A 25,635-nucleotide genomic window follows, 5' to 3' on the forward strand; every position below is an offset into this window, starting at 1 on the left:
GGAGCCATTTCCTCCACCTACTTCCAGGCCAGGCTGGAGAGGCTGTTTCTAAATAGCCAGCCAAGGGAAACACTTGCACGCAGAGGTCATGGACAAGGATGTTTCCTTACGAAACTCAGAGGAGTATCGAGTAAGTGGAAACCACCCCAAGTGTTCTTTGATGTGTGAATGATTAAAGTATGCAAATCCATATAACATTAATACAAAGAGATAGATTTATAAGGTGTCAAAATATATCTGGGTCTTTAAGACATATTATCCATAATAATAAACTAAATAGCAAATAAATTCACTTTCATTTAAATCAACATATACAAAATAATGGCTTTTTAAAGTTTTTTAGAAGATGATTTTTATTTACTTATTTGACAGAGAGGAGCGAGAAAGGGAAGACAAGCGGGGGAGTGGAAGAGGAAGAAGCAGGCTTCCTGCTGAGCAGTGAGCATGATACAGGGCTCGATCCCAGGACCCTGATCAGGATTATGACCTAAGCCAAAGCCGGACGCTTAACAACTGAGCCACCCAGGCACCCCCAAAATAATGGTTTTTGTAATAAAAACAAAACCAGGCTGTAAACTAGATAGTGGCTTTATAATAAACTCTATTTCTATATGCATGTAAATGTATTCAAATACAGAGTCTGGAAGGAGCCACATTTCACTACTAACGATGAGGATAAAAATTACGACAGTCCTGATAGAGCATACTCTCTTCTAGGGCACTTTTACATAAATGAACTCATTAAAAATCCAGATGGGATATTATCATTTTACCAGATAGAGGAACAGAGAGACATAAGCTTTTGTCTTAGGATCTAGACCAAGGTAGGAAGGAGTGGGTTCAGGTGTAATTATTTGTACTTTGAAAACCATATGCCTTTAAGGAAACAAGGAAAAGAATGAACTCTGGCCTCCAAAAGCAGGGTATGGGGTAATGGAGCACACCGGCCAGGAGGGTGAGATGGCAAAGGTCACACACTAGGGCAGCCTTACCGTTGTCAACGGCTATGATGACGGCCTCGTACGTGCTGTTCTTCACATGCTCCGTGTCCTCTCTGTCCAGCTCAGCCCGAGTGAAGATGGCACCAGATTCTGGATTAATCTCCAGCCAACCGGCAGCATCCCTCCAAATCCGGTACCTGGGAAGGCACAAACTCTGCCTCAGAACAGTACACCGGACAGCACCTCGGTGAAGAAGGCTAAGGGTCCTCAGCGCTCATCGGTCCCATCGACAGCCAAGCATGACCACCCATGTCCCCTTCGAGTCGCAGACCTCACGTTCGTTCACTCAGAAATGCTTCAGCGTGTTAGCCCCTAAGAACAGAGGCATTTTCTTCCATGATGATGATTTAATTTCAGGAAACAGAACTTGGATATCATACTCTTATTTAATATATGGCACATATTTAAATTGTCCATTTCCCCAAAACCGTCCTCCAGAACATCCCTGCCCAGCTTCTGGATCCATCCATGCCTGACATTTAGACGTCATGTTTCCCTAATTTGGAACTAGTCCTTAGCCTTTCTTTTCTTTCTCAACACTTTATGGAAAGTGTAGGCCAGCGGTGCCTGAGTAGGGCAGTCAGTTAAGCACCTGACCCTTGGTTTCTGCTCAGGGTCTGGTCAGGAGATCAAGCCCCACATCCAGCTCTACACTCAGCACGAGTCTGCTTGAGGGTCTTTGTCCCTCTTCCTCTGCTCCTCCTCCCAGTTCTCTTCCGCTGAAGTAAAAAAATCTTACAGCACCAACAACAAAAAAGTCAAGTATAGGCCACTTGTTTTGTAGAAAGCCCCTCAATTTGGGTTGGTCTGATCATTACCCCCTAAGTAGTTTTTCTTATTTTTATTAAAAAAAAATTTTTTTTAAGAGTTTATTTATTTATTTATTTATTTATTTGAGACAGAGAGAGAGCAGGAGCAGGGAAGCAGAGTGAGAGGGAGAAGCAGGCTCCTCGTTGGGCAGGGAGCCCGATGCAGGGCTCGATCCCAGGATCCCAACCTGAGCTGAAGGCAGATGCTTCATGACTGAGCCACCCCGGCACCCCTCCCTCCTAAGCAGTTTCACATTATATGAGGGAAGCAAGAAGAGTGTGGAGATAATATATCAATTATATAATCGTATCAATCAGATTAGGAGGCACGTGAGAGCTATCCTTTTCTTGGTGATGTTCACTTCCATCACTTGGGGAAGTGACAGGCAATCAGAACTCTTTACAGCAAAGGTACCTTTTTTTCTCACGGTAATTAATCTATGACGTGAGAGGAGAAAATGTCACAATAGCCTGTTCACCGAAGTTTCATCCAAGAGATTTAACATCGATGGACAATTCTTGCCTGAAGCAATGAATACTATCCTATGTGTGTGTATGTTTGTTTTAAGATTTATTATTTGTCAGAGAGAGAGAGAGAAAGCACAAGCAGGGGAAGCAGCAGACAGAGGGAGAAGCAGGCTTCCTGCTGAGCAAGGAGCGTGATGCAGGACTCAATCCCAGGATCCTGGGATTATGACCTGAGCGGGAGGCAGACGCTTACCCAACTGAGCCACCTTGATGTCCTGAGCTTTTTTTTTTTTTTTGGTTTGTTTGTTTAATATTTTATTTATTTATTTGACAAAGAGAGAGAAAGACAGTGAGAGAGGAAACACAAGCCAGGGGAGTGGGAGAGGGAGAAGCAGGCTTCCTGCTGAGCAGGGAGCCTGACCCAGGGCTCATTTCCAGGACCCCTGGGATCCAGACCTGAGCTGAAGACAGACACAACCAACTGAGACACCCAGGCACCCTGATCCTATGTGTTTTCTAAAAGCAGACTCTTCCAGACCAGTTACCCAAGAGGTATGGTAGCTCACAAACAGTGGCAACATGCCCCCCAGCACCCCTACCATGAGCATGAGGAGGTCTGGGTTGACACAGTGGCCCGAGGGTGGGATGCAATACTGGCCTATGTTGGTAGGTGCCAGAGAGACTCAAGTTCCTTCCGGTCTTACACAGCGAGAAATAAGTTTTACTCAAAAAATCCTGTTAAGCTACACCTTATTAGGTATACCAGAAACATTCAGTCAGAGAACAAAGGCATGGAAGACAGAGATGGGGCGCCTGGGTGGCTCAGTTGGTTAAGCGTCTGCCTTTGGCTCCGGTCATGATCTCGGGGTCCTGGGATCAAGCCTGCAGTTGGGCTCCCTGCTCAGTGGGATCCTGCTTCTCCCTCTCCCTCCACTTTCCCCCAACCATGTGCTCTATATAAATAAATCTTTAAAAAGAAAGAAGAAAAACAGATACACTGCTCAGTTATCTGCCAGGGTCATGGAAAGACTCAGAAAAGGAAACAAATAACTTAAGGACACAAGGACCTTGGATACCTGTATGTACATCCTCACCTCTTTACAAGTGCAAAGCCTTGAATCACAGAGTGGTCTTTACTCCAGGGGTTAGGGCCTCTACACACAATAGTAACACTTGGTCCCTGCACTTAGTCCAAGAGAAGGTTGTTGTTGTTGTTTAAAGATTTATTTATCTGACAGAGATAGAACACACACACGTACACTGAGGGAGAAGCAGACTCCCCACTAAGCAAGGAGCCTGATGAAGGATTTGATCCCAAGACCGAGATCACAACCTCAGCCAAAGGCAGACACTTAACCGACTAAGCCACCCAGCTGCCCCTCAAACAGAAATTTAAAATTGCTCATCTCACTACTGCAAGCGAAGATGGTGACCTAGCCTTGAAACCACACACTCCAAGGCTTCATCACTGAACAAAAGCCCAACAAAGTTGTACCTGGTTTTCCACTCTACTTTTCAAGTTTGATTATAAACACATCTTACGAAGGGCGCTTGGATGGCTAAGTTAAGCATCCAACTTTTTTTTTTTTTTTTAAAGATTTTATTTATTTATTTGACAGACAGAGATCAGAAGTAGGCAGAGAGGCAGGCAGAGAGAGAGGAAAGAAGCAGGCTTCCCGCCGAGCAGAGAGCCTGATGCGGGGCTTGATCCCAGGACCCTGAGATCATGACCTGAGCCAAAGGCAGAGGCTTTAACCCACTGAGCCACCCAGGCGCCCCAAGCATCCAACTTTTGATCTTAACACAGGTCTTCACCTCAGGGCTGTGGGTTCAAATCCCACTTCAAGCTCCCCACTCAGTGGGGAGTCTGCTTGAAATTCTCTCTCCCCCACTTCTCCAGCGCCTTTCTCTCTAAAGTAACTAAATAAAATCTTTAGGAACATAAAGAAAAGCATACACTATGTTAGTGGGGCACCACGAGTTGTAGCGTCTGTTGCTATCTGGACTGTGGGGTGTGGCTTGGGGCGTCCAGCCGTGGCTCTGTACCACACTATCTCTGTGGGACTCAAAAAAGACCATGGGGTGACTAAGAATGTGTAGAGGCCAAGGTATAGCCGCTGCAGCAGGCACCCCGTGAGGGACACCAAGTTCGTGCAGGGCAGGACCCGAGAAGGTTGTGCCTCTGGCCTATATGAACAGCGTGCCACGTGAGTGGCTCAAGGTCTCCAAGAACACGTGCACCCTCAGTTCATCAGGTAAAGGGTGAGGAAACACATCCACACCAAGAGGAAGACAGAGGAGCTCAACCATGTCCTGGTGGCCATAAGGAAAGTGGCAACCAAGAAGGACTGAGCCCCTCCCCTTTGTATATAATAAAGCCTTTTTGGAACTTGGAATGAACACACACACACATTATTGGCCCTTTTATTTTTGACCACTTAGAAGAAATCTTCAGATTATGATCGTATCTTGAATATGTGGATGAAATGAAAGTATTTTATGTATTTTAAGATTTTATTTTATTTTTTTTAAAGATTTTATTTATTTATTTGACAGACAGAGATCACAAGTAGGCAGAGAGGCAGGCAGAGAGAGAGGAAGGGAAGCAGGCTCCCTGCTGAGCAGAGAGTGGGGCTCCATCCCAGGACCCTGGGACCATGACCTGAGCTGAAGGCAGAGGCTTTAACCCACTGAGCCACCCAGGCGCCCCTTAAGATTTTATTTTTTAAGTAATCTCCACACCCAATGTGGGGCTCAAACTCACAAGCTCAAGATCAAGAGCTCCACTCCACTGACTGAGCCAGTCAGGCAACCCTGAAATTACAGTCTATTTTAAAGCAAATCCCAGATGCCAAAAGATTTCTCCTCTGGGGATGCCTGGGTGGCTCAGTTGTTAGGCGTCTGCCTTCGGCTGGGGTCATGGTCCCAGCGTCCTGGGATCGAGCCCCTCATCAGGCTCTCTGCTCAGCGGGAAGCCTGCTTCTCCCTCTCGAGCTGCCCCTGCTTTTGTTCCCCTTCTTGCTATATCGCTCTCTGTCATAAATAAATACAATCTTTAAAAAGATTTCTCCTCTAAATATCTTAGCACATATCTTATATAGGAAAAGTTAAAAACAAAAACAAACCAACAATCAGAATGCCACTAACACATCTTACAAAAACAATTACTTAACGTCATTGAATGCCAACTCCATGTTCAAATATCTCGAATTGACTCAAGGGTGTCTTTATAGTTGGACTGTTGAACCTATAGTCAAGTGTCGTCTACACATTGCCCTTGGATCGCCTGCCTGTTAGTACTCTCTTCCTGCACAGCAGTCCCCCTACCCTTTTGCCATTCACTGATTTCATGGAAAACATTGCCATTTGTCACAGAGTTCCTACATTCTGTGTTTGGCTCACTGCCTCCTTGTGGCACTTAAGTAGTTTCTTCATTCTCTGCATTTTTTTAAGATTTTATTTATTTATCTGACAGAAAGAGAGAGAGAGATCACAAGTAGGCAGAGAAGCAAGTTGAGAGAGGGGGAAGCAGGCTCCCCGCTGAGCAGAAAGCTCACTGCGGGGCTCAATCCCAGGACCCTGAGATTATGACCTGAGCCAAAGGCAGACGCTTTAACCCACTGAGCCACCCAGGCGCCCCATTCTCTGCATTTCTTCAAAATCAGATCCTAATGCTTGACTACTTCCTGTCCCAACTTTTGTTTTCTCCAAAACCATTTCCTCAGTGGCACTGTGCGCACACCGCTAATCACATGAGGTGGCTGGCACGTTATGTCATGCTGTCGTTGCCTTTTTTTTTTTTTTTTTTTGGTAATAGTAAATGTTAACATTGATCAGAAGGTTTTGGTGTTATTAGTCTCCATTGAAAATTTCCCCGTCACCCTTGATGTAAGGACTCAGTTCTAGCAGCCTTTAAGTTCACTACCTGCCCCCTTTGTTCAGTTCATTCTGTAGAGGGCACATCCACCGTCTAGAGGTATTTAGGAGCTCTTTCCCTTAGTACAGAATCGGCAATAAAAAGTCTCCAGAATAGAAGCACCTGGGTGGCTTAGTTGGTTCATCATCTGCCTTTGGCTTCAGTCACAATCCCAGGGTGCTAGGATCATACCCCACATAAGGCTCCCTGCTCAGCAGGGAGTCTGCTTTCCCCTCCCTCTCTGCCTCTCCCTGCTGCTCGTGCTCTCTTGCTCTCAAATAAATTGATAAAATTTTTTTTAAATTCCCAGAATAACCTTAAAAGTTGAAATCACACTTAAAAAATCTTTTTGTTTGTTTGAAGTTTAGTAAGTGAAAAGCACTGATATTAAAACACAAACACCCCTCAAAATAAGAACATACTCAATTAGTAAGGTACTCCAGATTTGTAGAATGTTTTTTCTAAATAGTTCATTGTTACAGTTTTCCTCGAAAGCAAATATTAACAGGTAGGAACCTCTCTGTGAAGAGGAAGTGGGCTCATTGGCCAAGCCCTGCTACCCCCGGAAATCACACTATTACTAACAAAGACACATGTGTCATGTTGGGATTTGGGCTCTAGTAACTTTTTCCTAGCCAAATCCAGCCCTCAAAAGATGAAGGACGTTCTATGTCATACATGGTCGCGGGTGCTGCTGTTGGTGACCACATGTGTTTTCAACGTGGGTGGGTGTGATTTAGATTACAGAGGCGCCTTCCAGTTTAAAAGGAGAGGAAATCATGAACTACTTTTAACACAACGGCATTCATTTCAATTAAAAGCACATTCCTGCCTCACTGCATTACCTTGAAAAGAGGAAGCACAATAAACCTAGAATGGCTATCTATGGAGGGAATGGAAAAGATGTGAGGAATGGGAATTTTAAAAAATTAAAAAAAGAAAAGAGCCAAAAGAGAAGGGTCTTGCACAGACCAACGATGATAAAGCTCTATGAACTAAGTATTTTATACACATTCACGCAAGCGCGCACAAACACACACAGAATTGCTGCCAGTCTGTTGAAAAATTCTCAAACTTACGTTATGCTCTGTTCCATGAACTGGTCTGGGTCCTTGGCAGTGTAAGACGTGATTTCCAGGCCCACGCCGAAGTCTTCAGGTATGTTCACTTCCTTTGGGCAAGGCACAAAGACAGGGGCTTCATTCACGTCCTCCACGTCCACAGTGACAGTGGCCGTGGAGGTGGAGAGAATGACCTCAAACGGGGCTACATTCACGACGGTCACATACAGAATATACTGCCGCTTGGCCTCGAAATCCAAGCCCTAAGGAGCAGAAACAAAAGGGGTTAAGAAATACATTCTTTGTTAGTGTTTAAAAAAAAAAAAAAAAATGACACGCTTAACTACTGCTGTGGCTGGCACTATGTCATGGGTCTCTGATCTGGCTGCATTAGGAAGAAGTTAACTTGAGAACTTCTGAAGAAAATAAAGGCCTACACCCTGACCCAGTGAACAATAATCTACCCCCCCCCCGGGGTGGGGGGCAGGAGGTGATGTTTTTCAAAAGCTAAATGCAACCATATTAAAGATAAGAACCCTAGAGGAACCTGGCTAGTTCAGTCCTTGAGTGTCTGCCTTCGACTCAGGTCACGACCCCAAAGTCCTGGGATCGAGCCCCACACCAGGCTCCCTGCTCAGTGGGAAGCCTGCTTTCCCTCTCCCACTCCCCCTGCTTGTATTCCTGCTCTCACCGTCTCTCTCTCTCTCTCTCTAATAAATAAAATCTTTAAAATAAATAACAAGAGGTAAGAACCCTAGCAGAGAGTAACAAACTATGTGAAGCCTTGAACAGCACAACCCAGTAAGCAAACACTAGCACCTTAAGTCATCTACTATCCAAGACTAGTAAGAATGTTGGTATGCTATGTCACATGTGGTCTGTGCGAGAGCAGATGGACAGAAGACCCTGCTCCTGACCTCGCTGAGCTCAATTAAATTTAGCGACAACATGCAGTTCAGTTATCAGCCAGCAACAAGGTCAAAGTCCAGGTGGGCCATTTCCCAGCTGTGTGGTCCAGGCAACTACATCTCTGGGTCTGTTTCCACACCCAGATACATATGAAAAAGAACTAGTAGGTAGAGTTCCTTTAAAGAATAAACTGGAAACTTTTGTGAGGGACTTCGTGTATGGTAGGGGTTCATTTTAGTGGTTTCTTTTGTTGGTAGCATAGACTATGTTGACATCAGTGTTCGGTGGGAGATAAGGTTATGTAGAAAAGGTGCAGCAGAAACGAACAGTCTTGCTCGCCTATTCAACAGGAAGTCTATGTTTAGGGGCTGGATCTCTTTTAACCAGAGATCTGCTAACTTTGAATAACTTTGACAAGAGAATCACCCAACTTCTTAATTTTCAGGTTTCCAAGACATCTTTCAAAAAGTCATGTGTCCCACTTCTAAAATAATCCAGCAAAATAGCAGAGACCAGTAAACCCTTCTTTCTTCTCATTTGCAAAATGGATATGGGGGTAGGCAAATGTTTCAGGGAGAAAGCCTTTTTAAAACAGATGGTACTTTCTCTCTCCTTGATTTCAAGGGGCTGCGTAGGAGCTTCTCACATGTGCCTGAAGAGTTGCTGCAAACCCCAAATGGCTCGCCAGAACCTGGGACAGCTGCCCACTCCTAACCCACCAAAACCATGCTACTCTACTTCTGAAGGGACACCGAAGGTCAAGGGAGCAGGCAGCCGGCTGAGATGTCAGTTTCTGCATCTTGCCAGGCACCATACAAACCTTAGCTGTTTTCAAAATGCCGTCGTTGGTTACTGGGTCTGTGGTGACAACGAACTGCTCATCGTTATTGTTCAAAATGGTGTACACGGCTTGCCATGCTGGGGTATTGGGGACATCGTCATCAGTGACTTTGAGTACGGCGATTTCAACGTTGGCCTTGTTCTCAGGCACTCGTCCCTGGTACTACAGAGCAAAGGAGAAGATGAGTCACTTATGACATCCCAACACCTAATAGATGAGCCAGGTCCATGAGAGCTAAAGGAATCCTTCCAAGCAGAGTCTTGGAGAAGAGCCTACTCCACCAGCAGAGCCCCTACTTCCTGTTGGGGGAGCAGCCAATTCTGCTCAAGGTGCCTCATCCTTCAAGACTACCTGCATCCGTTTTCCAAGGATCTGACTACCTGAGCCCTCAGCACACTCTAGCCCAGCTGCTGACTGTGATCATAATCAAACTCAAGACACTGTGGCTTACCCACTACTCCTCTCCTCTGCCACCATTCCTAGTGGCACCGACAATTTTCATAAAATGGATGTCTGGTCAGTACGGTCCTCTGCTTAAAACCCTTGATGACATCCCCTTGCACCAGGATAAATTCTAAAATTCTTACTTCCATCTCCAAGGCCTGTAGGACCCAACCTCATTTGGTTGACTACGGAGCCTGTTTTTCAGTTCTTGACAATTTTTTATTGATTCGGGGCATTTTGCATATGATGATCCCTCTGCCTAGAACACTCTTCCACTGCCCCCTACCCCACATGGACAACCTCCTTTCAAGTCCTACCTTCCTATTATCATGGCTATTTCATATTTAATGAGACCAATAAACATTTCACCACGTCTTGAGATGTAAACCTAACGTAGGACTAAGAACGGAGGATACTAAATGGGGTAAAGCCAACCACAAATTTACTGAGTAAACCAGAAAAGTACGTAAAACTTTGGGTTGGAACCAAGGGAAAAACCTGTTCACAGCTGAAGGGAGTCCTTGGTTTCTAACAAAAATCTCCTGAAGACTCTAATAATACAAAGGTAATTTTCTAGAAAAACTAGAACTGCATGAAAGCCCATTAGGCAGGAGAAATGGGCAGAAAGGAAGGCCAGGAGCTGTGGGGGTGGCCGGTCTATGGCAGGCATGGCTGGCCTAGCGGGTGCGGCTCTGGCCCAGGCCCTGCAGGTGGGAGCAGGCTGCAAGAAACCTAGAGCAGAGGTTGGTGGTGCGTTCACCCCAAGCCCTGGCTTTCCAGTCAGTCTCTAGGATGCTGATGCTTTCCTCAGACCAGACCTTTCAAGTCTTACTGTAAACATCACTGGCTTTGTGAAGCCTTTTTGTATTCACAATGCCTAGATTAGGGTGGCAGATACTGCTAATTGCCTAGTAAATATCCACTCACCCCTTCTTCACAAATTATATTGTTGGGGGCAGCAATGTGCCCAATTTCCCATCCTCCTCGAAGACAGCAACTGCTACTAAGAGGTAAAGGAAACTTGTGGGATGGAACTACAAGCCTTGACTTAGCAGCAATGCCTTTTGCTCCCCATGCCCTTGCCTCCTCCCTGAATGAAGCACGGAGACAGCTGGAGCTGCAGCAGCCATCTGGGGCCACTGAGGATGGAAGCCATGCCCCAACGATGGTGGGACAGCAAGACGGAGTTTCCTCTGAGAGTGTAGATACTCTAGCTCTAGGCACTTTGTGACACAAGAGAAAGTTTACCTTATTTGTTTAAGGTACAAGAGCCAAGTCTCTGTTAATAACCACTGAGATTATTTCTAACTAACACAGTAAGATTTAGCATTCTTTCATGTGGCTTTTAGTACCTTCTATCCATCTCCACTTAATTGCACACTACAGTTTGTACAGGTTGTTCAACATCTCCCTAACTAGACTATCAACTCCAATGAGAACAGAAATTTTGTCTTATTGTGATAGTATCTCCAGTATGTAACACAATTCCTGTTATAAACGTAGAAAATACTTGTTCAGTGAATAACCAAAACCTGCTAAGATTTGCCAGCAGGATGCACAGCATGAGGACATGAGCGCAACAGGTGCCTTTTTTTCTTTTTAAACTGCTCTCTTGAACTCACAACCCCAAGATCAAGAGTTGTGTGCTCCATGGACTAAGCCAGGCAGGCGCCCCCAGGTGCCATCTGCAACTCTGCAAACCTGGGTCAACAGGGTCCACACTGAGGAGGACAGAGACGACTCCCTTCCCAATCTGCTGGTGTCTGAAAGCTCACTCGTCTGGGGAAAATCTTCAAAGGGTTCACCCAGGAGTAGCTGCAAAGCCAGGGAGGACCTTTCTCTGGAAACCATGCAGGGGGCTGCAGAATTACCGTGGTGGGCTGGAAGACGGGGGCGTTATCGTTGATGTCAGTGATCGTGATCAGAGCCGTTGCAGTTGTACTCAACCCTTCACCTTGCAGGTCGGCAGCTTCGACCACCAGGGTGTACATGGGAATTTTCTGCAGAGATCAAAACCTGTGAGTCAGGACCAACAGCCACATCAAGCCCAGCCCAGGACATGGAAACATTTATTTGATCATTTGCTTCAATGCCAGCCTGCCTTCTAGGTATAAAACCTCTAGAGAGCTGTTTAGATGCAAAGCTCAGACCGTAAACATAAAGCGGCAAATGGCCTCAGCAGAGCTATGTACTTTCCATGCGATGTAAGCTGATGTGTTTACCCTCAACCCCCTCCAGAACCTCTTGACCCCTGACCTCCCGGTCCAGCCCGGTGGTGAGCACGCTGATGACTCCTGTGTCCTTGTTGATAGTGAACATCATGCTGCTGGGCAGGAGGGGGTCTTGGGTGACGATGCGGTAAGCGATGGCGGCGTTGTAGGTGTTCACGTCGTCATCCGCATCTGTGGCCGTGACCTGCATCACGGAGGTGCCTGGAAGTGGCGAGGGAGAGAAAGAGTCGGTTCCGCTGCACTTTGATTCTGGTCAACGGAGCTCAGCTCAGTTCTATCCAGAGTGTTACAAGAGGAGCCCTGGGGATGGTGCTGTGTTATGGCTCCATTCTCTGACTTCCAAAAATTTTTACCAAAGTGGTAGGGGAGGAAAAAAGCATTCCATCCAGTGAGCAGTATTCCAATGACTCTGCTTTTCCAAAAATTTTGGATGGGAGTTGAAGGTGAGGACGATGGGGAATAAAGAACCTTCAACTAAACACTGTTCCCAGTCTCCCATAGTGAGTGAATGAGGTGGAAAATAGTGAGTGAGTGAGAGAGGTGAAAAAAAATCCCACCAATATCCCCACGTGGTGTCTGAGGCACAGCTTCACCAGAGAGAATGGTCACTAGAGATCACAGCCTTTAAGGTGGCAGAGAATACTTACAGCACATGTGACGGCCAAAGGACTAGTGCCCAAGACATCAACAAAATCCCTTAGGGCTCCACAGGAAAAGGACAAATAGTCCAAGAGAAAAATGGAGCAAAAGACTTGAAGAGACAAGTCATGAAGAAGAAACCCGAATGGCCAGCAAACATAGAAAATGCTAATAGCCCATTAATAAATCAGAGACATGCGATTTAAAATTGTACAGAGATACCAAGTGCACACTCAACAAAGCTAAGAAGTCTAACAATTCTAGAATATCAAATGCTGGCGGGAATATCAAGTGGTTCAACCACTAGTCACACTGAACAGGCATATACCCCAAATAACCGAGCAATCCGCCATTATGGACACACACCCTGGACAAAGCCTCATGAGTACGCATCAAGTCATATATTAAAGAATGTTCTGAGAACACTATTTCGAATAGCAAAAAACTGAAACAAGCTCAAGTTCCCTCAACAGGGGAATAAAGGGCTTTCTATAAATATAAAAATAATAAATATGATGCAGCAGTGAGAATGGATGACCGTGACTGCTATGGGCACCAACACAAAGAACTTTATGTCCGTAAAGCTGAAGGAGCAAAGCACATCACAGAAATACATGTCGAGTGTGATTCCATGTATACAAAATCTGAAAACATGCCAAAAAAACCCAGATATTATAGAGGGATACATATAACACATGATGCACAAGATAAGGGGAAGCAAAGGAATGACTACCACCAAAGTCTCCTTTACCACGGAGAGAAAAGAATGCATTCAGGAATGGCAAAGATTTGTTTATTAGAGAAGGTTCTTAAACTGATCCTTTTTGTGGGGAGGGGTGAGCTCTATGCCCAACGTGGGGCTAGAATCCACAGCCCCAAGATCAAGAGTCACATGCTCTACCAACTAAGCCAGCCAGGCACCCCTCTTAAACTGCTCCTATATATAAATTTTTTTTATAGATTATTTATTCATTTACTTTATTTACTTACTTTATTATGTATTTATTTGACAGAGAGCAAGAAGAGAGCACAGCAGGAACAGCAGCAGAGGGAAGAGGAGAAACAGGCTCCCCGCTGAGCAGGAAGCCCGATGTGGGGCTGGATCCCAGGACTCCTATTTTGTCATACACATTTCTGCAGAATGATGTCTCTCTCTCACACACACACACACACACACACACACACACACACACACACACACACACACAGGCTTCCCAAAAAGTTCTGTTCTTATGAAGGACCTGACCCCAAACACTAGTCCCAACACTTTGAGGTCTGAAGAATCTAAGTGTCATTCTGGGTATTCAGCATCTTGACACTGGCCATACCTGGCAGAGCACCTTCCATGACAGATCCTTCAAAGACCTCCTGGGTAAACTCAGGCTTGTTATCATTCTGATCTGTCACAGTGATCACGATCTCCATTGGGTCTTCAACTGCATTCCCATTAGAAGACACGGCGTGAGAATAGAGCTGTAACAATCAAGTGAGGGTTATTTGGACCCCAACAAGGAGGAAGAAATGGGAGAAGTCATGTGAGGAGAACTCCAGCTGGCCTCCACTCCCTCCCACTCTCCAAGACCCAAGGATGGACACCCCCCCGGCCCCACAGAGAACTTTTCTCATACATGTGCTGCTGCTTCAGTGATGTCATGACACTGACTGAAGTCATATTATGTAAAGATTCATGGGCTGCAGAACACAACCACCAGGTCAGAGTTCCCCTTTCCCACAGGAAGGTTGGGGAGCCAGATCTAAGACAAGACCGGAGGCCTAAAACACTCTCATTCCCAGCAGGGTAAAATTTGCTCTGGCTTCTCCCATCTAGTGTCTCCCCCAGATTTTTCTGCATTTGGCCCCATGTACTACCCACGAGCTCCCCAAGCTCACAAAGCTACCAAGGCTCAGGAATGGCTTTTGCTCCCCAACATTGTAAGTGGTCTCTTCGTTTGGATCAGGAACTTTAAGCCCCAGGAGTAAGTTGATATCTTCTGTCTAAACTCGTGTATGGTCCTAAGACTCCCCTCTCTTTAATCCTAACGGGAAAAAATCAACACCCCTCCTTCCCGTTTTCCAGATTCTCCTGTCATCTCCCCTTGTCAATGGGCATAGAGATATCCAATTAACAAGCCTCATACGTCCAGAGCATCTGTTCTTGGGATCCAACATGGGTCGACCAAAAAAATTTGGAAGGATATGACCCCATTATTTGCATGCTTCTGAGAGGTACTCACGATGTACTTGGCGATTTGTTCTCTATCCAGAGGCTCTGTCACCTTCAGCCATCCCGTTTCTCTTTCAATAACAAATACACCAACCGGAGGTGTGTCAGCTCCTTGACCAGTGATGCTGTAGAAAACCTTGATTTCTTTGTCCCTGTTAGATTTGATCTGAAGACCAAACAGAACAAACAGAATTATCAAGGAAGGGTCCTGACATTGGGGTTTTCCCCCGTTTCCTTCTAGGTCCTATTTTCTGCCAAACTGCTCCCAGAGAAATAGAGAACTTCTTTCTCTACCTGAACCAGATTTTTAGGAAATGGGCCTTTCTCGTTTTCTGGGCAGCTGATAGGAGGGATAACCCAGTCTCTCTTCTGCCTTCTGAGACCACGCTGGGAGCTCGGAAATGTAAGCACTTCGGTCTGGGTTTCAGAGGTAGCATCCTAAAAAGAAAGGGGATGAAGAACAAAATTAGAAAATTCAGGAGAGGTAAACAGGCCAAAACCAGTCCCACCTAACCAGCCAGCATCTCCAGCCTTCTCGGGGGCAGGTAATGGTTTTAACTTAATAACAAAACACAACACAATGAACTTCTCTGACATATCATAAAAACAGTGTTCCCTTTTGATCCTTCTAATGTCCAGAGTTCAAGTAATCATTATGTACACACAATTCTACTTTTGAGAGTTTATTATTATTTTCCAAATTATTTCAAGCCTAAATATATCTATCGTTTTTAATAGAACATTACACTCTGATGATTTGAATGTCAGAGTTTATTCAACAACTGAATATGCAAGCGTTTCAATTTTCTTTTCTGTTTTTCCTAGGGGCGGAAGTCCCCAAAGTGGAGTTCTCAGCCTGAATGAGTTAAGGTTTAGAAACTGCTACTAAGAACTACTTTGTGATCGATACCAATTCTATAATCTCATTGTATCATTTTATCTGTTTGGTTTCCATTTGTTTTAATAGAAGCTGTTGGGATGGGAACCAAAAACACCCTTTAAGACTTTTATTGAACAGTTTTCATGTGTGATAAAGAAAACTTTATGCACACACAGGGAAATAAGATAGTGGAAGATGGAAGAAAAATATCCTCCAAATTGTTTAAGTGCTTTAAAGTGACTAGTGGTAATACATAAAGGTTCGAGAGTACAATTCCATCTCCTACTCCCCACATAATCACTGATCACTGTTTGCCGAAGGTGATTCAAGTGCTACTTCGTGGCTTTTCACATCTGATTCAAAATGTACAAGATGCAGCTGCCAGTGCAAGACTTCTTCTGGGACGACAACGACCCTGCTGGACGACCCCAACCCTCGGTGCCCAGAACCGCCGAGTAGCGGCGACCATCATACTGTCCCAGAGCTCCCCCTGGGCTTTCATCCCCATCCAGGGCCCAACTATCCACCCTTCTGGCCAGACCAGATGCAGCCATAGGTGCCATGGCTCCATTACCAAGAGCTCATGCCCCCGGTTCCTGCAAGCCGCAGGAGCCAATACCAAAGAGGGGAAGAAGGTCGTGGCCCCGGAAGAGGACAGCCACTCACATTTGTGATTATGTAGGCTGTGGCAAAACCTGTATGAAGAGTCCTCACCTCAAGGCACACCTGGAAACCCACACAGCTGAGAAGCCCTGCCACCTGACTGACACTGACGGCTGTGGATGGAAATATGCCCGCTCGGACAAACTGACCAGGCACCATGGCAAACACATCGGGCACCGACCCTCCCAGGGCCCAAGTGCAACTGGACCTTCTCCAAGTGGGACCAACTCACCTTACACACGAAGAGGCGCTTTTAAAGCCCAGAAAGGTGGATATGCCCCACTCTACCAGGAGAGAATTCAGTATATATATGTATTTTTTAACCTTTTAAACCGTACCCCCTTCCTCTCCAGGGGAAGGGAGGAACCCAGCTGGAAAGCACTATAACCACGGACAAGTTCCCAACAAGCCAACCTGTGAATAGATGATTGGGAGACACAAGGACACCAAAAGACAAATCAAAGAACCGATGAGGTCTGTGACTGGGTCTTCTATCATTTCAATGCTAAATCCAACTTGAATATTCCTGGACTCTAAAAACACCCAAGTTTGGGCGCCTGGGTGGCTCAGTGGGTTAAGCCGCTGCCTTCAGCTCAGGTCATGATCCCAGGGTCCTGGGATGGAGCCCCACTCTCTGCTTAGCAGGGAGCCTGCTTCCCTTCCTCTCTCTCTGCCTGCCTCTCTGCCTACTTGTGATCTCTGTCTGTCAAATAAATAAATAAAATCTTTAAAATACAAAAAACAAACAAACAAAAAAACCCCACCAAGTTTGTGACTGGAAGGTGTGGCTATCAGGGTATAAGTTAGAGCCATGAGTTGGGGGGAGGAGGGACGACCAGAATTCCTTGGAATTGTGTTTCGATGCAATGTAAGTACAAAGATCACCGTGTACTCGCTTTGCCTTCTAAAAGCCATTATGATGATTTTAGAAGAAGAGGAAGGAATTCATGCACAGAAAATGGGTTTTTAATAACATAAATGATGATGCCTGGTGAGCTTGGTTCTAAAGGCATCAAACGAGGAATCCCAAGCTCTCAAACTGCTGCATACTTTGACAAGCAAAATCTTGTTTTGTCTTTCAACCTACATTTATGACCTAAGTCAGGTAAATACACCCAGTTTACTTCTTTAACAGTTTTATGCAGAGGGGCGCCTGGGTGGCTTAGTCTTTAAGCATCTGCCTTTGGCTCAGATCATGACTGGGATCAAGCCCCGCACCGGGCTCCCTGCTTGGCGGGAAGCCTGCTTCTCCCTTTCCCACTCCCCCTGCTTGTGCGCCCTCTGTCTCCCCCCAGGTCAAATAAATAAATAAAATCTTTAAAGAAAACAAAACAAGTATTTTTACGCAGTCTGTTATGCCCTGTGATTTCAGATGTGCAATAATTTGTACAGTGGTTTATTCCCAAGTATGCCTTAAGCACAACAATTTTTGTCTATATAGTTCTGCTATATAGAAATTTCTCTAAATAGTTCTGCTAATACAAATTTTTAAAAATGCACAATACAGACATGAGTTAAGATGAGGTATCATCTCAGAATCCTTCCCAGTACTGCATTCCCACATACTGGTTTTATACACACACACACTCTCTCTCTCTCTCTGCGTCCTTGGATTATTAATATTCCAGAGAAGTCGTCCCTCCTGAGCCAAGGTCAAGCTGCAGAACCAGGCTGTCTATCTGTGAATCCTCACTATGGCATTTGCAACTCCTGGGGACACTGTTTTACTCTGTTCCACAGTTCCCTAATATGGGGTATCATTGGAAGGATTAAATGAGCTACTAGTATTGCAAATAAAGCACTTAGAATAGCTCCTGAGGGGTGCCTGGGTGGCTCAGTGGGTTAAGCCTCTGCCTTCGGCTCAGGTCATGATCCCAGAGTCCTGGGATCGAGCCCCACATCGGGCTCTCTGCTCCGCGGGGAGCCTGCTTCCTCCTCTCTCTCTGCCTGCTGCTCTGCCTGCTTGTGATCTCTGTCTGTCAAATAAATAAAATCTTAAAAAAAAAAAAAAAAAGAATAGCTCCTGAAACATATAAATGCTCAACAAACAGTCATAATGACAGTTAGGTTGGCAAACACTGAGCTGTGGTTTTAATGGATGTGAGTTTGGGATTAGATACAACCCAGGAACAAAGTCTTCCAAGGACTATCTGCCAATGTATCCTAAGCCTAAACAGGGCCATCTTGCACAGCCACGTGAGTGCACAGCATCAGTACATGAACCCAGGTTCATCTGCCACGCTGAAGAGGAAGACAAAGGGCACGTGTTGCTGACATCAGAACTGCGGCGTGTTTTCAGAGAAAAAGAATAAAGAAATGATGAACACTGGCAAGAGGACATTAATATCTTCATGTGATGTTAAAGAGAACCATGCCTAAGCATACTGAGCGTGGAATTCGTCCCTCAGAAAAAAAATCATACCTGACTGAGAAAATCTACCCGAAGATTAAAAAACCAGAAAGTTAAAAAGCGTAACTTGACAAAAACTGTGTGTGTAGATATTTATATACATAGTACATAGCATGTTTTGATATATGTAAGATCTATGTATTTCATATGAATTAAAGAAGTGGGAGTGTCACCCTTCCTTTTATTTTTTTTAAAGATTTTAATCTAATTTTTTTTTTAAGATTTTATTTATTTGACAGAGATCACAAGTAGGCGGAGAGGCAGGCATAGAGAGGAAAAGAAGCAGGCTCCCCGCTGTGCAGAGAGCCTGGACATGGGGCTCGATCCCAGGACTCTGGGATCACAACCCAAGCCCAAGGCAGAGGGTTTAACCCATTGAGCCACCCAGGTGCCCTAAAGTAATTTCTACACCCAACATGGCACTTGAACTTACAGCCCCAAGATCAAGAGTTGCATGCTCTACCAACTGAGCCAGTCCAGGGCCCCCCAGTACCCCTTCTCCTAATGCAGGACCCACAGGGTCTCTTGAACTAGAAACGAACCAAAGTGAACCTCAGCAGCTATGTTGCCACGTACCACTCAATATCCATTCTCCCTTTCTTATTTAAAAATGAACAAACTCCGAAGTATCTATACCTGTCTCTCTCCATATAGATACAGATATAGTTAGTTTTGTATCCAGCACTGTGTTCAAGTAAGAGAGTACATTTTCTTCACTGCATTTACAGCTAGGTATGGCCATGAGGTCAAGTTATTTGCTTAATAATTCCATAGAGGTGGTGGGGGTGGGGGGGCCTGGGACAGGATGCCTGGGTGGCTCAGCTGGTTAAACGTCTGCCTTCAGCTCAGGTCATGATATCAGGGTCCTGGGAAGCCCCTGCATCTGGCTCCCTGCTCCATGGGGAGCCTGCTTCTCCCTCTCCCTCTGCCTGCTGCTTCCCCTGCTTGTGCTCTCTTGCTATCTCTCTGTCAAACAAATGACTTAAAAAAAAAAAAAAAAAAAAAAAAAAACATTCCGCAGCGTGAGTGTTTGGCTACCTCAGTTACAAGGCCAAGCAACGCTAGATCTCAGAGTTCTAAGTTCAAGCCACATGTTGGATGTAGAGATTAATTTTTTTTTAATCTTTTAAAAATGTATTCCATAAAGACTTCTTTAAAAGGTAGGCAGACAATTGAGTGATGCTTTTGTTCACTTTCTTCCTTTCTCCTTACCATCCAGAATGAAGATTTGATGACTAGAGCACCAGCAGCCATTTTGGATCACGTGGTACCCTTGAGGATGGAAGCCATATGTTGAGGATGGCAGAATAGAAAGGAAAAGAGTAACCTAGGCTCCTAATGACTGTAGAGTCTCCATACTGCCACAACTTACCCTTGAATTTCTTCAACTTGGCAAAGAAATACTCCATTTTGAATAAGCCACTGTCATTCATCATTTTCTGTAATATGCATTTGAACCTCATCATGATATAACAAAAAGAGAGGCAGAGGCAAAACTGGCAGAAGTAGGGAGGAAAAGTTTGAAAAAACCAAGCTCAAAACTTATCTTTTGGTCATAGAAGCCTTCCACACACAGTTGTCCAGCAATAACTCACCATGCTGAACTTACATAAATGATGGAATCAGCTGGAGACTTGAGTCAAGGAGTTATGTTAATAAACTGCTACTAAGTTCTTCATTTTTCTGGTCTACCAGAAAAGAGGTAGATGTGGGAGAAAAGAATGTATCTATCAAGACTATTAAGCTCCTGCAATCTCAACTACCTTTGGGGAGAAAAACAGAAGCCAGCCTTAAAGACCTTGGTACTTCCCACATGTTCTGTATTTTTAAGGCAGTACCAGAATACAACTAGAATGGCCTCCAGAAAGACATTCTGGTAGGAAGCACGATGGGAACAGTTTAGAAACTAGCAAAGGTGTCTGCTTGGGTAACAATACCCAGAAACACTGTTGCCAAGAACTGGGCAGATATATATCCTTTCATTCATGGCCTATTCACCCATCTGTCCATTCAATATTTACAGGGTTCCTGGTGTGAGCCAGGCTGTGGGACAGGCACTACAAATACAACAGGGAAGGATCTCGTGCAGATTACAGTCCAACGGAACAAAAGCTTCCCGCTGATTCTTCTCACCCCATCCCAAGACCCTCCCCAGTAGAAACACAAAGAGTAAAATGAAATGGAAAAAAGAAAAGACAAAAATGTTATCTAAGTATTAAAATAATAAAACGAATAGAATGATCAGAGAATAGATCTCTTATTCATTCTTCCTCTAAGAAAAAGAAAATGAGCAATTACTGAGTACTTACTCTATGCCTAACATATTACAGCATTTCACATGCATTAATTCCTGCAGTCACTCTTCTCCACGTTACAGGTAATCTCTTTGTGATTGAAATTCCTTACGTGAACTCTCCCCCAGCTACTCAGGTAGTGAGTGGCAGGATTGTGATTCAATCCCAGACAGTGTCCACATTTCTTACCCACGAATTTCTATTACTGACAGAAAGATGATGAACACCTTGCCGTCATTCCACCCGATCCCTCCCCACCCAAACACAAAAAAATTCCCAGCAAGAATTAGTTTTTAGCGCCTGGGTGGCTCAGTGGGTTGGGCCTCTGCCTTCGGCTCTGGTTGTGATCTCCGCATTCTGGGACTGGGCCCTGAGTTGGGCTCTCTGCTCAGTGGGGAGCCTGCTTCCCCACCCCCGCCCCCGCCTGCCACTCTCTCTGCCTACTTGTGGTCTCTCTGTCAAATAAATAAATAAAATCTTAAAAAAAGACAAAAAATAGAATTAGTTCAGTGAAACCAACAGTCTCAACTAGGGGGATTCCACAACATCCCCCACCCCCACAAGCACTGGCACTGGCCATGCCTAGAGACATTTTTGGTTGTGACGTCGAGGAGAGTGCTACTGGTATCTGTCCAGTGGGCTAAAGGCAGGGAGGCTGCTGAAGGTCACAAGAAAAACTCCAGCCTCAAATGTGAAAGGTGCAAATGACAGAGAAGTCAAATTGGGCAACAGACTTCAAATAAGAGTGAACTTCCAAGAAACACTCCAACATACATGATGGTGGTGGCGGTGATGGTGGTCACGGTGCTTGGCTGCCTTCAACGTGACTCTGGCAGAGAGCTTCCTGCGGCTGGAGTCCCAGGCGTGGACCAGAAAACTCAGCTCCGGTTCGTGAAGTTGTAGAGGCCGCTTGACGGTCACCACACCATCTGCGTTCACTTTGAATCGCGTGTCATCAGCATTGTAGGCTGTCCCTGGCCGGCCAGTGCATCCTTCAAAACTCACTGTGGGGCATCAATCACAGGGATTAGGAAATGGGGCAGCGTCAAGACAAAAGCATCCCTTCTCTCCTAAGTGAACTTGGTTTACCCACCAAAAGCCTGACTCACACAAAACAAACACAAGCAAAACATCCCAGGGTGGGGACAAAACAGAAAGATGGCAAAGTCACCAATATCATTATGATGTTGCTCAGCATCCCCGGGGGACTGTTAAACATGGTCTCATTTCTTTCTTAGCTGCTTGTAAAATGCAAACAGTAACCTGTTTAGAAAGTTAACTTTTTTTCAAAAGCCAAAAAGAGGCCTCTTCTTCAGCTGGCTCCTGACGATACGAAAACAGACCACAGAATCAGAAAGACAGAATACTTACGAAGCTCAATGGTTAGAGACTAAAGTACAGTGAGACCTTGTGGAGGGTCTACATTCAAATAAGAGTTTACATTTCAATAAACAGTGGCATAATAAAAGAGAGGCACATGGCATGATGCTTAAGAGAGGAAGAGAGTACCTGTGTTCAAGTCCCAGCTCTGCTTATTATTAACTCTGTCACCTTGGGCAAAGTACTTAACCTCCCTGCGCCTCAGACTACCCAACTACAGAACAAAGGCAACAAGAGTGGCTCCTCTGAGACTGAGATTCTCTCTCTCCCTCTACGCCTCCCCGCTACTAGCGTGCACATATGTATACTCTCTAAACAAATAAAATCTTAAAAAAAAAAAAAAAAAGAAAAAACCTTTAAAAACAAATGTGGCTTTGCTTAATCATTTATTCAACCCTCATGAGTATTCCACAAAAGACACTGATCACCCCAAATACGTAGTGAGTGCTGACTATGTGCTTATCTGAAGCATCCAGAGGTAATGCCTGCTTACAATCTGCTGGGGGAAGGGAACCTGATCATCTGGGTAGGGGAGATAATGAGTTATCTTCAATCTGATCACGCACAGCAGCAAATAAATGCAGAAGACAGAGAAGGATTATAAAAGAGAGAGAGAGAGAAAAGGACTACTTGGGTGGGGGAATGTTATGACCAATGATTTCAAAACTCTACTTCAAACTTCATAGCTATGGACGTATTAAAACTTAAGAACTACCAATACCCAAAGCTGGAGATGTTGTGGTGAAAAATGTTTACACTAAACATCAGAATCCCCAAGAACTCATTCTACAGGGTTCACCAAGCCAAATGCCAGAAACTGTGCTGAACTCTAGAGACAAGCTTGTCAACAAGACCGACAATGCACCTGCTCTCACTGAGCTTACACTGTTGTGGAAGGTATGAACAATACAGAAATCAATAACTTCAGGTAGTGTTGAGTGACAGATATAAAGGAATTAAAGACAGTGATACAAGAATGATGGGGAGGTGGGGGCCACCTGGGTGGTTCAGTAAGTTAAGCATCTGGCTCTTGATCTCAGCTCAGGTCCTATTTGTTTGTTTGTTTTTAAGATTTATTTATTTACTTATTTATTTATCTAAGAGAGAGAGTGTGTGGGGGAAGGAGCAGAGGGAGAGGGACAAGCAGACTCTGCGCTGAGCATGGAGCCTGATGTGGGGCTCGATCCCAGGACCCTGAGATCATGACCTGAGACAAAATCAGGAGTTGCATGCTTAACCAAATAAGCCACCCAGGCACCCCTCAGCTCAAGTCTTAATCTCAAGGTCATGAGTTCAAGCCCCATGTCGCACCCCAGGTTGGGCTCCACGCTGAGCATGGCATGTATTTTTTTTTAATTAAAATTAGGGGCGCCTGGGTGGCTCAGTGAGTTCAGGTCATGATCCCAGGGTCCTGGGATCAAGCCTGGCATCCAGCTTTCTGCTCAGCAGGGAGCCTGCTTCCCCCTCTCTCTGCCTGCCTCTCTGCCTACTTGTGATCTCTGTCTGTCAAATAAATAAGTAAAATCTTTAAAAAAATAAATAAATAAAAATTAAAATTAGAAGATGATGAAGAAGAAGTGATGGGACAAGGGGATTCAGAAAGGTGTGACTCTTACTGGATGGTGAGCACAGGCCTCCCTCGGTGGAGGTGGCAGAGCGGAGATCTGAAGGGGCAAGTCTTGCAGAAACCTGGCTCAGGGGCCCAAGAGGCAGAGAGAACAGCCAGTTAAAACAGTTTGTTCCCAGGGCACCTGGGTGGCTCAGTGGGTTGAAGCCTCTGCCTTTGGCTCAGGTCATGATCCCAGGGTCCTGGGACTGAGCCCCACATCGGGCTCTCTGCTCAGCAGGGAGCCTGCTTCTTCCTCTCTCTCTCTCTCTCTCTCTGCCTGCCTCTCAGCCTATTTGTGATCTTTGTCTGTCAAATAAATAAATAAAATCTTTAAAAAAAAAAAAAAAGTTTGTTCCGTGAAACTCTCAAGGTGGCCTGTTCTCATCCTTTTCAAATACTTGCCCTTCATTTCTCCAGTGAAATTTCTATTCTGTCCAAGTGATCTTTTATAAAAATTCCTCCTCTTCAATCTATTTTAACACAGCCAGACACTTCTCAATTCATGAGTATGAGGTCTCTGCCAGAAAGTCCTACAACCATCCTCCATACCTGGGTTGCAATTTTCCATTTTTTCCACCAGGGGCCACCCTTGCAAATGTTTCTGAAGCCAACAGCCCCACCCTTGCCAGAGCAGCCAGGGACTGTGGTGACAAGGTGAGCACCACCATCATCATCCCCTTTTGAAGACTGAGGCGAGGAGAGGTTAAGAAATGTGCCTGACATCCGGTAAGCAGGTGAAGGGCAGAGCGGGGACTGGCCCTCAACCTGAGTTACTCAGTGTCATGGTTACAGTCCGCTGCCCTGAAGAGACCCTGTTAGGCCTTGGTTATTTGGAAGAATCGTTTTGCCTCCTAGCTAGAATCCAGGGAAATCTGGGGCCACCTTGTGCTGGAGTTGCTATCTGGCCAAACAAAGAGAGAGTTCACAGGAAGGGAGCTGGATCCTCAAACAATCACCCACCCAACCCTCTCTCCCTGCTGTTTGCAAAAACAAAAATCAAAACCGTGCCTTCACCCCTACCCTCATGTCTAATTCTGGTTTGTTTTATTTATTTATTTATTTAAAGATTTTATTTATTTATTTGACAGACAGAGATCACAAGTAGGCAGAGAGGCAGGCAGAGGGCGGGCGGTGCTGAGCAGAGAGCCTGAAGTGGAACTCGATCCCAGGACCCTGAGATCACGACCTGAGCTGAAGGCAGAGGCTTTAACCCACTGAGCCACCCAGGCACCCCTAATTCTGGTTTTATTAACTCACATCCCAAACTTGAAGGGGTGAGGGTGGGTGAGCAGGGGAAGGCTGCAGTAAATGACAGTAAGAGCGACAAGAAGAAAGGGCCGGTCTGAGTCTTGTGGCCAAATAATAAGCCCAGATCCCACCATGTTCTGCTGAGTGCCCTTAAACAACATGTTTAACTTCTCTGGGCCTCAGTCACCATCACTGATGGAGCCGACGTCTTCAGGGTTTTTGTGAAGATTAACAGAGGCAGTGAATGTGATCACCATTCTGAATGTGGAAGAGCAATGCGAGTAGAAAATGATAATTATTATTCCTGTGCATTTGGGTAGACAAACCTGAAGTATTTGCCACAAGTCAAGTATCTGCTAAACACGCAGAGAAACCATAAAATGACAAGAGAAGCAAGAAGAAATGCAAAGTCCTTCAAGGATGGGCAGATACTGCCTTTTATGTCAAACATAAGAATTCCATCTCAAACCAGCAAAACAAGATTGTTTTTCAAATAACCCTTCGCCCAAACCCATCCCAGCAGAAGCAATGGGGTGAGTCTGGAGGATCTGGGGGCTGTCACATAAACAGGGAGCAAGAGCTGCCCCTGCTTATCACAACAAATTAAT

The 25,635-nt window shown here is 45.1% G+C and overlaps 1 protein-coding gene across 1 annotated transcript in view; it reads right to left on the minus strand.

Moving 5' to 3' along the window:
• Positions 1 to 25,635, minus strand: part of CDH1 (cadherin 1) — an 85,008-nt gene that overhangs the window by 11,838 nt on the left and 47,535 nt on the right. Inside the window, exons 3-11 of the mRNA XM_082711665.1 lie at positions 21,565 to 21,794; positions 14,838 to 14,981; positions 14,554 to 14,709; positions 13,648 to 13,792; positions 11,706 to 11,881; positions 11,321 to 11,449; positions 8,985 to 9,167; positions 7,274 to 7,518; positions 993 to 1,138 (exon numbers count right to left, since the gene is read on the minus strand). Coding sequence (XP_082567791.1) covers positions 993 to 1,138; positions 7,274 to 7,518; positions 8,985 to 9,167; positions 11,321 to 11,449; positions 11,706 to 11,881; positions 13,648 to 13,792; positions 14,554 to 14,709; positions 14,838 to 14,981; positions 21,565 to 21,794 — 1,554 coding nt within the window. The remainder of the gene's footprint in view (positions 1 to 992; positions 1,139 to 7,273; positions 7,519 to 8,984; positions 9,168 to 11,320; positions 11,450 to 11,705; positions 11,882 to 13,647; positions 13,793 to 14,553; positions 14,710 to 14,837; positions 14,982 to 21,564; positions 21,795 to 25,635) is intronic.

Source organism: Mustela nivalis (assembly GCF_964662115.1).
Source record: "Mustela nivalis genome assembly, chromosome: 18".
NCBI classification, from domain to species: Eukaryota; Metazoa; Chordata; class Mammalia; order Carnivora; family Mustelidae; genus Mustela; species Mustela nivalis.